At 48.8% G+C, this 12,064-nt stretch overlaps 1 protein-coding gene across 6 annotated transcripts in view; it reads left to right on the top strand.

Annotated features, from left to right (window-relative positions):
- RTEL1 (regulator of telomere elongation helicase 1) overlaps window positions 1-12,064 on the top strand; it is a 119,761-nt gene that overhangs the window by 43,003 nt on the left and 64,694 nt on the right. For all 6 annotated transcript variants that reach the window (XM_074970368.1, XM_074970370.1, XM_074970365.1 and 3 more), the window contains 2 exons: window positions 8,395-8,435; window positions 10,255-10,340. In XM_074970368.1, coding sequence (XP_074826469.1) covers window positions 8,395-8,435; window positions 10,255-10,340 — 127 coding nt within the window. The remainder of the gene's footprint in view (window positions 1-8,394; window positions 8,436-10,254; window positions 10,341-12,064) is intronic.

Raw genomic sequence — 12,064 nt, forward strand, 5'->3', positions numbered from 1 at the left:
AACACAGCATGGGGAGTAGGTGGCCAGCCCTCTGTGGAGAAAGAAGTGGTTAGGGACTATTTAGAAAAGCTGGAAATGCACAAGTCCATGGGGCCGGATGCGTTGCATCCGAGAGTGCTAAAGGAGTTGGCGGTTGTGATTGCAGAGCCATTGGCCATTATCTTTGAAAACTCATGGCGATCGGGGGAAGTCCCGGACTACTGGAAAAAGGCTAATGTAGTGCCCATCTTTAAAAAAGGGAAGGAGGAGGATCCTGGGAACTACAGGCCAGTCAGCCTCACCTCAGTCCCCGGAAAAATCTTGGAGCAGATCCTCAAAGAATCAATCCTGAAGCACTTACACGAGAGGAAAGTGATCAGGAACAGTCAGCATGGATTCACCAAGGAAAGGTCATGCCTGACTAATCTAATCGCCTTCTATGATGAGATTACTGTTCTGTGGATGAAGGGAAAGCAGTGGATGTATTGTTTCTTGACTTTAGCAAAGCTTTTGACACAGTCTCCCACAGTATTCTTGTCAGCAAGTTAAAGTAGTATGGACTGGATGAATGCACTATAAGGTGGCTAGATTGTCGGGCTCAACGGGTAGTGATCAATGGCTCCATGTCTAGATGACAGCCGGTATCAAGTGGAGTGCCCCAAGGGTCGATCCTGAGGCCGGTTTTGTTCAATATCTTCATAAATGATCTGGAGGATGGTGTGTATTGCACTCTCAGCAAATTTGCGGATGATACTAAACTAGGAGGAGTGGTAGATATGGTGACAGGTAAGGATAGGATACAGAGGGACCTAGACAAATTGGAGGATTGGGCCAAAAGAAATCTGATGAGGTTCAACAAGGATAAGTGCAGGGTCCTGCACTTAGGACGGAAGAATCCAATGCACCGCTTCAGACTAGGGACCGAATGGCTAGGCAGCAGTTCTGCAGAAAAGGACCTAGGGGTGACAGTGGATGAGAAGCTGGATATGAGTCAACAGTGTGCCCTTGTTGCCAAGAAGGCCAATGGCATTTTGGGATGTATAAGTAGGGGCATTGCCAGCAGATTGAGGGACGTGATCGTTCCACTCTGTTCCAAATTGGTGAGGCCTCATCTGGAGTACTGTGTCCAGTTTTGGGCCCCACACTACAAGAAGGACGTGGAAAAATTGGAGAGAGTCCAGCGAAGGGCAACAAAAATGATTAGGGGTCTGGAACACATGAGTTATGAGGAGAGGCTGAGGGAACTGGGATTGTTTAGTCTGCAGAAGAGAAGAATGAGGGGGGATTTGATAGCTGCTTTCAACTACCTGAGAGGTGGTTCCAAAGAGGATGGTTCTAGACTATTCTCAGTGGTAGGAGATGACAGGACAAGGAGTAATGGTCTCAAGTTGCAGTGGGGGAGGTTTAGGTTGGATATTAGGAAAAACTTTTTTACTAGGAGGGTGGTGAAACACTGGAATGCGTTACCTAGGGAGGTGGTAGAATCTCCTTCCTTAGAAGTTTTTAAGGTCAGGCTTGACAAAGCCCTGGCTGGAATGATTTAATTGGGGTTTGGTCCTGCTTTGAGCAGGGGGTTGGACTAGATGACCTCCTGAGGTCCCTTCCAACCCTGATATTCTATGATTCTTGGTCCAGCGTCTGCAGCTCTGGCACAGTCTGGCACACCACTAGCACCAACATTGCCCCAAGAGTCTCGGGACTCCCTGGGGCGGATGGCAGGGAGCATCTGCTCATTGTAAAAGCTTTCTCCTCTTCGTCACCGGATGAAGCATTGATGGGTACAGCCGTAGCCCAGTGCCTGAGGACAACAAGGTGCTGCAGCAGTTGCTGTGCAGGGCCGCTCAGGGTCTGGGCATTAAGGCCGAGGAGGTAGTTGAGGAGGCTGATTCCATAGTGGACATCCTTGCACCCTCAAGACCTTCACGTATTGCCCTTCCACTTATTAAAACCATTGTGGACACCACCAAGACACTGTGGCAGACCCCAGCTTCCTTGCCACCCACTGCCAAGCGCAATGAGAGGTGTTATTTCATGCCCTCCAGAGGGTTCGAACATTTATACTCCCACCCCCTGACTCTTGTTGTGGATGCTGCTAACCAGCATGAGAGAGAGGGCTTCCAAGGGCTCCCCAAAAAACAGGGAGACTAAGCGTCTAGACCTTTTTGGGAGAAAGGTTTATTCTACAGGGGGTCTGCAGCTCCATATCTCGAACCGACAGGCCATTGTCAGCAGGTACTCATACAATACCTGTGCAGCGATAGCCAAATTTACGGAGTTTCCCCTGTTGGACTCCTGAACCGAGTTCTCGGCCTTGGTGGAGGAGGGGAAGCTAGTCTCCCGCGCTTCCCTCCAGGCTGCATTGGACACTGCAGATGCTGCCACTAGGGTCATGGCAACTGGGGTAGCCATGAGGAGGGGTTCCTGGCTCTAAGTCTCGGGGCTCCCTTATGAGGTCCAGCAAATCATTCAGGACCTCCCATTTGAGGGTGAGACTTCTATCTGAAAAGACAGACAAGAGGCTGCACAGCCTGATAGACTCATGAGCCACCCTCAAGTCCTTGGGTCTGCACACTCCTACCACGCAGCAGTGACACTTCAGACCACAACCTCCTCCGAGATTCTGTCAGCAGAACCGACAGGATGGTTCTTGGAGGTGGAACAGGAGTGGCAGGAGGAGGCAACACCTATCCTCAGGCCAGGGCTCTTGCCAGCCCAAGCCGCCCTCTGGCCCTAAACTGGCCTTTTGAAGGTGCGGTCGAGGATGGCGCACCAAATCAGAAACTGGATCTACCCTGCCTTACCTTTTCTTCCCAACTCTCCCCTTTCTACTGTGCATGGTCCCATATCACTTTGGACGTCTGGGTGCTCTGCACAGTAGAGAGGGGATACTCCATCCAATTCTGTGCTCTGCCACCCTTCCACCCCCTTTCCCCGTCCCTCTTCAGGGACCCTTCTCACGAATATCTACTCATCCAGGAGGTGCAGTTGCTTCTATCGCTAGGGGCAGTGGAGGGGTTTCCTCTGGAGCACAGGGGTGAGGGCTTCTATTCCCGGTATTTTCTAATACCGTAAGCCAAAGGTGACCTCAGGCCCATCCTGGACCTGCGAAAATTCAGCAGGTTCATGAAGAAACTCCCATCATCCCCTTGCTAGATGCAGCAGATTGGTATGCCGCCCTCGACTTGAAGGACACATACTTTCACATCGCAGTCACTCAGCCCCACAGGAAGTATTTCATGTTTGTGGGCAACGGTACACCCTACCAATTTACTGTCCTCCTGTTCGGCCTGTCAGCAGTACCTCAAGTATTCACCAAGTGCATGGCAGTTGTTGCCACGTTCTTGCGGAGGCACCAGGTACAGGTGTTCCCGTACCTCGATGACTGGCTGATCAAAGGCCGCTCCAGGACCCAAGTGGAGTCTCAGGTCACATTTATCAGAGTCAGCTTTGAGAGCCTGGGTCTACTCCTAAACGAAACGAAATCGACTCTGTCTCCTGTCCAGAGGCTAGAGTTGATAGGGGGAGTATTGGACTCAACCCAAGTCAGGGCATACCTGGCACAGGCGAGGTTTCAGGCCCTCAGCGACATAATCTGAGCCATCATGCAGTTCCCCATCACTACAGCGAGAAACTGCCTGAAACTTCTCAGGCACATGGCAGCCTGTACCTATGTGGTGCAGCATGCCGGACTCAGGCTTCAGCCTCTCCAGTCATGGCTCTCGTCAGTGTATCACCCAGCCCGGGACAGCTTGGACAGGATTGTGACCCTGCCTTGCCCGGTCCTCGACTCCTTCCTGTAATGGCTCGACGCTCAGGAGGTGTACTCAAGGGTCCTCTTCGCTGCCCCACAGCTGTCTCTGTCGCTGGTGATGGACTCATCAGACCTGGGCTGGGGAGCTCATCTGGGAGACTGCAGAACTCAAAGCCTCTGGTCGCAAGCAGATCTGCGTGTCAACATCAATGTCAGAGAACTGAGAGCGGTGCACCTAGCATGTCAGACATTCTGTCCTTACCTAACCAGGCAATGTGTATCAGTCATGACAGGCAATATGACAGCAATGTTCTATATCAACAAACGGGGGTACACACTCCTCTCCCCTGTGCCAAGAAGCCCTCATGTTGTGGGAGTTCTGTGTAGAACATTCAATTCCCCTGCAGGCGTCGTACCTCCCTGGGGTTCAGAACGAGCTGGTGGACCACCTCAGCAGGTCCTTCCACAGCCACGAGTGGTCCCTTCGCCCAGATGTTGCAATCTCAATCTTCCAGAGGTGGGGTTTCTCCATTAGACCTCTTTGCTACGCGACGCAACAGGAAGTGCCAGCAGTTCTGCTCCTTCCAGAATCACAGCATGGGCTCCAGCGTGTATGCGTTCCTCCTCCATTGGGGAGATTCTCTCCTGTACGCCTTTCCGCCCGTACCCCAACTCGTTCACAAGGTGCTGCTCGACATCCGCAGAGATCGAGGTCATGTCCTACTGATAGCACTGGCCTGGCCCCATCAGCACTGGCATACATCCCTAATAGACATATCCGTGGGAGCCCCGATTACCTTGCTGCTTTCCCCGGACCTTCTCACACAAGATCATGGATGTCTCCAACACCCAAACCTACAGTCACTCCATCTTATGGCGTGGAAGCTCCATGGTTAAATCTGTTGGAGCTTTCTTGTTCAGACCAGGTTAGACAGGTCCTCCTTGGCAGTAGGAAACCCTCTATGAGAGCCACTTACCTTGCCAAGTGGATGAGATTTTCAATCTGGTTGGTGCAGCCCCATTCACCCTCAATGCTGGCTCCAGTGCTGCACATTCTGGACTACCTCCTCCATCTGAAGCAGGAGGGTCTCTCGATGTCTTCTATACGGGTGCACTTAGCAGCCATTTCGGCCTTCCACCCGGGTGTGCAGGGCTGCTCGCTATTTGCTAATCCCATGGTCAGCTGATTCCTAAAGGGGCTCGACAGGTTATACCCTCACGTCTGTCAACTGGTTCCTGCCTGGGACCTCAACTTGGTCCTTTCTAAGCTCATCGGGGCCCCCTTTTGAGCCTTTAGCAACCTGCTCTGTGCTCTACCTCTGTTAAAAGGTCGCGTTCCTGGTAGCAATAACCTCGGCCAGGAGGGTGTCTGAACTCAGGGCCTTGACATCAGACCCTACACCTTGTCCTGTAAGGACAAGGTTCAGCTCAGGCCTCACCCTGCTTTCCTCCCAAAGGTTGTCTCGCAGTTCCACATGAACCAGGACATCTTCCGCCTCGTTTTCTACCCTAAACCTCATTCCAGCGGCAGGGAACAGAGAGTCCACTCTCTGGATATCCGCAGGGCACCGGCCTTTTACATCGAGAGAACAAAACCGTTTAGAAAGTCAGTCCAGTTGTTCATAGCAGTGGCGGACAGGATGAAAGGTCAGCCAGTTCATCCCAATGCATCTCATCATGGATTATGTTCTGTATCCATGAGTGCTACATCCTGGCAGATGTTCCCGCACCTCCGATCACTGCTCACTCTACCAGGGCACAGGCTTCATCTACAGCGTTCCTAGCTCAGGTTCCCACCCAGAAAATCTGTAGAACAGCAATGTGGTCCTCCGTACGCCCTTTCATTGTGCATTATGCGATTACCCAGCAGGCCAGAGACTATGTGGCCTTCGGAAGAGCAGTACTCCAATCACTGGACAGTTCCAACCCCACCTCCTGAACTTGGCTTGGGAGTCACCTGATTGGAATGGACATGAACAAGCACTCGCTTCTTGTAATTGTTGTTCTTCGAGATGTGTTCTTTGTGTCCATTCCAATACCCACCCTCCTACTCCACTCTTGGAGTAGCTGGCAAGAAGGAACAGAAGGGGTGGCGGGTCGGCAGGGCTCTGTATTGAGTGTCATGAAGGCATGACTCCAGGGGGCTCCCAGGATGGCCCGGAATGCTGCTAAGGGAAAAATCTTCCGGCCAACGTGCACGTGCGCACGCACACACCTGATTGGAATGGATGTCAACAACATATCTCTAAGAACAACAGTTACGAGAAGTGAGTAACCATTTTTACTCCCCCTCACAGGCGTAATAAGAAAACAGAGCATGCAAAACTGTCTGGAACTAAAGAGAAGGAAACAAGGAGATGAAAATAGGGACCAAATGTGGGGAATTTCCATAGAAACCAGCACAGACAGAATGCTACTGTTCAAGCAGTGCTGAGCCAAAGAAAAAGTGCTTAGGGACAGTGACTAATTTGGTTGTCACTAGTAATACAGCAGCCAAACCCATCTCCTTTTTTTCCCACAGCACCACCACACCTAGTTCATCATCCATTGTTTTAATCATCACAGTGTTGGCAGCTTCTACAGGCTCTCTCTGACAGGATTCTGTTCCTGAATTTATTACTGTTAATAATTAACTTTATTATGTGTGGTAATGTGTACTTCCACTGATGGAAGGCTGATATGTTAGGATCTAGATTTTCTTCACTGCTAAAACCCAACATCTCAAAATTGTTAATTTTGCTGTTGATAGAGATTGCTTGCTTGTTGCCATCTTGACTATTCTTACCAGTTTGGGGCATTGGATGCTACTGACATGCAATGTACAAAAGCTAGTTGTAGGAGGATCTTCATAGAATCATAGAATATCAGGGCTGGAAGGGACCTCAGGAGGTCATCTAGTCCAACCCCCCTGCTCAAAGCAGGACCAATCCCCAACTAAATCATCCCAGCCAGGGCTTTGTCAAGCCTGACCTTAAAAACTTCTAAGGAAGGAGATTCCACCACTTCCCTAGGTAACGCATTCCAGTGTTTCACCACCCTCCTAGTGAAAAAGTTTTTCCTAATATCAAACCTAAATCTCCCCCACTGCAACTTGAGACCGTTAGTCCTCGTTCTGTCATCTCCTATCACTGAGAACAGTCTAGATCCATCCTCTTTGGAACCCCCTTTCAGGTAGTTGAAAGCAGCTGTCAAATCCCCCCTCATTCTTCTCTTCTGCAGACTAAACAATCCCAGTTCCCTCAGCCTCTCCTCATAACTCATGTGTTCCAGTCCCCTAATCGTTTTTGTTGCCCTCCGCTGGACGCTTTCCAATTTTTCCACATCCGTCTTGTAGTGTGGGGCCCAAAACTGGACACAGTACTCCAGATGAGGCCTCACCAATGTGGAATAGAGTGGAACGATCACGTCCCTCAATCTGCTGGCAATGCCCCTACTTATACATCCCAAAATGCCATTGGCCTTCTTGGCAACAAGGGCACACTGTTGACTCATATCCAGCTTCTCGTCCACTGTAACCCCTAGGTCCTTTTCTGCAGAACTGCTGCCGAGCCATTCGGTCCCTAGTCTGCAGCAGTGCATGGGATTCTTCCATCCTCAGTGCAGGACTCTGCACTTGTCCTTGTGAACCTCATCAGATTTCTTTTGGCCCAATCCTCTAATTTATCTAGGTCCCTCTGTATCCTATCCCTACGCTCCAACGTACCTACCTCTCTTCCCAGTTTAGTGTCACCTGCAAACTTGCTGAGAGTGCAATCCACACCATCCTCCAGATCATTAATGAAGATATTGAACAAAACCGCCCTGAGGACCGACCCTTGGGGCACTCCGCTTGATACCGGCTGCCAACTAAACATGGAGCCATTGATCACTACCCGTTGAGCCCGACAATCTAGCCAGCTTTCTATCCACCTTATCGTCCATTCATCCAGCCCATACTTCTTTAACTTACTGGCAAGAATACTGTGGGAGACCACGTCAAAAGCTTTGCTAAAGTCAAGGAACAACACGTCCACTGCTTTCCCCTCATCCACAGAGCCAGTTATCTCGTCATAGAAGGCAATTAGATTAGTCAGGCATGACTTGCCCTTGGTGAATCCATGCTGACTGTTCCTGATCACTTTCCTCTCCTCTAAGTGCTTCAGAATTGATTCCTTGAGGACCTGCTCCATGATTTTTCCAGGGACTGAGGTGAGGCTGACTGGCCTGTAGTTCCCAGGATCCTCCTCTTTCCCTTTTTAAAGATGGGGACTACATTAGCCTTTTTCCAGTCATCCGGGATCTTCCTCTGTTTCTATGTAGGTGCTTGGCTCTTGTGGAGCAATAAGAAATGTATTGCACTAGTAGTGACCCATACTGGCAGATCATAGTGTTATGGAAGCATCTGGAGGTGTAGAGCCTCTTCGGTCTTTCTTCCTAGAGGACTGTGGGGTCATCCTGCAAAGCAAGGTGGGAGGAAATAAGTGAAGAAAACTTGGACATCATGATTGCTAGAGGTAATGCTTGAATTGCCTATTACTTTGAGGTTTGTCCATCAGGAGGGGAGTGAAGACACAGGAGAGGGAGAGAGGATGCGGGTTTAGCGGTGCAGTCATTATTCCAAACAAGAGTGAGTTAATAAAAGGGAATTGTGATGGTGATGCTGATGGATATTGTCGTCTTTGTAGGTTTTCTGTGGAATGTCTATCTTCTCTGGGGAAAACAATAGGTAAGTGAAGTTATAACCAGATTCAGGAAGCAAGTTTCTGCTCTGGGTTATTTATAAATGAGTGGGGGAAATGACTGCTAAACAAGCTTAAGCAAGTTTGGAACCCAGAAAGGAGGTGGTTTACATCTGGATTGACTAAGGAATTTCTTGTGCTTTCCTGACGTCATTAGCTTATTATTTTAGAAGATCATTCCAATTTCTAATTACAAGGTGTGTATATATACACTGTAAGTCAGTTTATCAACTTTCTGAGCCCATCTTTCACAGCATAATTGTGCAGTACTTAGACAAAGCAAGGTTCACAATGGTAAAGTAGGTATAAGGTGGCACTGGAGCAATAAAACAAGATCTGACAACATAAATAAAATTGGAATTGTTTGTCCATAGGATATAGTATAACACAGAACCTTAACTCTAATCTGTTACTTCCTCATGGGACAATAAATACATCTTGCACTTCAGCAACGGGTGAATGTCTAACACACATATTAACATAAGAGTTAAGGATTTTGGTCTTAATGCAATTATAAGGAATGTAGTGTGGGGGTGGGGTGGATACTATGGTTTTGTACATTTGGAGCATCTGTAACGTTTGCAGAGGAGCAGAGTCTGTCAGTGAAGTGGTGATGAGATGATAGGGGTTAATGGTTTGTTAAAGAAGGATAATTTAACTGGATATCACCTTGCTTTTAAGGGTTTGGTTCAGTGGCTATTCCCTGTAAGCAACCTTATGTGTTTAATCAAGTTTTTTGTTTGAGGATTAAATTTGTGGGTGTTTTAAATGCTCGTGAGGACAGATAACACAAGAAGAGATTAAGGGTCAGATTGCATGCACAAATCAGATGTTTGTTTGTACCAAGTAACCAACTAGGTGCATTTAAGTGTGCAATTACGTGATTTCAACATACAAATATTTGCACGTGCAATTACTATAATCCCATATGAAAGCCAGGTAATTGCCTCTAGTTACCACTTGCAATTTAGGACACCAATTTTGCACACAACTGCTTATCTACTGGTCTGAAAAGCTGGCGCTGGAAACATGGTTAAAAAATAGGATGAGATACAAATTGGAAAAGGAGAGAAGTTGATAGTGGACAGTAAATTAAGCATCAGTTTGCTATGCTATATAGTATCAAAGAAGGCCAGTGCAGAATTGGGCAGCATATGCAGAGACACCATTTCATCAAGCCTCTCTTGGTACAAGTCTTACAATCATAAGAGAGCAGGGGAAATTGACTTATGAAGAAAGAATTGTGTAGGATGACTTAACATATTCCCCCTTTAAATATCTCTTAGTCTAGAAATTTTTTGAAGGAGATAAACTTGAGGGGAAAAGGAAATATTTATGGTGGAATGAAGGTGTCTAAGTAGGCAAAATGGGATGAAATTGAGAACATTTTGGTTACATATCAGAAGAACTTCTTGTCAGTGAGATGTATAGTATAAAATTATAGAAGACTTCCAAGGAAAGTGGACAAAACACCAGAAAACCTCCCACAGGAAACAATTCAACCCTGGCATGGAGACGGACAGGGCAACTTATTAGGTATTTTCCATCTCTTCCATCAAATGTAGCATGTGGCTATGTTGTGTCAGTATTGTTCAGTGGAATGCTAACCAGGCTAGAATAGTGGTGATGATATACTCCTCTTCCGGCACTCGCTTCTCTCTCCCACCCTTTCCATCAAGAAGCTGAAGGGGAGTTGTAGGAAGACCAGTTATGTGCCCTGAGAAAAGTTGGCTAATGCCCTACCAATGCCTCGGAGTGGAAGTGTTCTGAGTGGTGAGTTATTCTGCACCATCTTCCTTGTTGCAGGTAATCTTGTGCGAATTATACCACATGGGCTGCTGGTGTTCTTCCCTTCGTATCCGGTCATGGAGAAAAGCCTGGACTATTGGAGAGTATGTTGGTTCTTTCTTTGTGTATGAATTGTAGTTACATACTTTGGACCAAATTTTCGCACACGGGTGCTTATATTGGAGTTCCCAGCACTGCGGTCTAGCACTGACTTGCCCAAATACCTGTTCTATGCATCTCTGTGTTCATTTACATTTGTTGTCTATATTGTGACATAAGGTTGTGGACAGCACTCTCTAGACAAATAAGCCCTAGCTCTAAAAAAGCTTAAAGTTATAACCCAACAAATGCTGAACAATGAGGGACCTGGGGAACAAGCAGAGCAAGAGATAAAAGAAGCTCGGTTAATTAGGCACATGTTTCTACAAATTAATGTATATTTGAGGTGGAACTGGTAGCACCACCTGTTGTTAAAGTTTTATAAGACCCTATTTTCAGTTGCAGTAACTTTGCCAAACTTTAACCATTTGGGCTGAAATTTTTCATGACAGATGTCTGCCTCAGGTTGAATATTTTGTTTTGCCCATGTTAAAAAATTCTGGTGAACTTTTTCTTTGAAATGTTCTCTTGCCCCCATGCTTTGGAGGAGGGACTTGAAATTTGGGGTGGCCTTTGCTTCAGGGATTTACTTTTGGTGTCTCTGTGAAAATCCACACAAATTTGGCCAAGTTATTAGCCTTTGCAAAATCTCAGTTTGTGCATGCTCAGTAGAGACTTAGATTTTAGCAGCTGAATTCCCAAAGATTCTGTTCATACTAGCCATGCTCTAGCCCAGTGGTTTTCAAACTTTTTTTCTGGCGACCCAGTTGAAGAAAATTGTTAATGCCTGTGACCCAACAGAGCTGGGGATGAGGGGTTTGGGGTGTGGTAGGGGCTCAGGGCTGGGGCAGAGGGTTGGGGTGTGGGAGTGAGGGCTGTGGGGTGGGGCCGGGAATGAGTGGTTCAGGGTGTGGGAGGGGGCTGTGGGCTGGGGCAAAGGGTTGGGGTATAGGAGGGGGTCAGGGCTCTGGGCTGGAGGTGCAGGCTCTGGGGTGGGGCCGGGGATGAGGGGTGTAGGATGCAGGAGGGGGCTCTGGGTTTTGGGGGGGGAGCTCGGGGCTGGGGTAGGGGGTTGGGGTGTGGGCTTACCTCGGGCGGCTCCCAGTCAGCGGGGGTGCTAAGGCAGGCTTCCTGCCTGTCCTGGCACCGCGGACTACGCTGCACCCTGGAAACGGCCAGCAGCAGGTCTGACTGCTAGGCGTAGGCATGCAAGCAGCTCTGCATGGCTCTTGCCCACAGGCACCAACAGCCCCTCCCCCCCCCCCCCAGCTCCCATTGCCTGGCTTCCGGCCAATGGGAGTGCAGAGCTGGTGCTCGGAGCGGGGGCAGCATGTGGAGTCCCGTGGCCTCCCCGCCTAGGAGCCAGACCTGCTGCTAGCTGCTTTCGGGGCGCATCGCAGTGTCAGAACAGGTAGGAACTAGCCTGCCTTAGCCAGGTAGCACCACCAATGGGACTTTTAATGGCCCGGTCAGTGGTGTGGACCAGAGCTGCCACAACCCAGTGCCTTACATTCCACGACCCAGTACTGGGTCGCGACCCGCAGTTTGAAAACCACTGCTCTAGCCAGAGACCACGCAGAAATCTCCCTACAATTTCAGCTCTCTGGACTGCTGTGGGACATGCTGGGTGTGGGTCTGGGAACGTGAACAGAGAGCAGGGAGACTATCCAGTGCTCTCCATGACTCCACCACTGGGCTCAGGAAGCATGGAGGAGAAAACTGCCTGATT

Source organism: Natator depressus, chromosome 13 (genome assembly GCF_965152275.1).
Source record: "Natator depressus isolate rNatDep1 chromosome 13, rNatDep2.hap1, whole genome shotgun sequence".
NCBI classification, from domain to species: Eukaryota; Metazoa; Chordata; order Testudines; family Cheloniidae; genus Natator; species Natator depressus.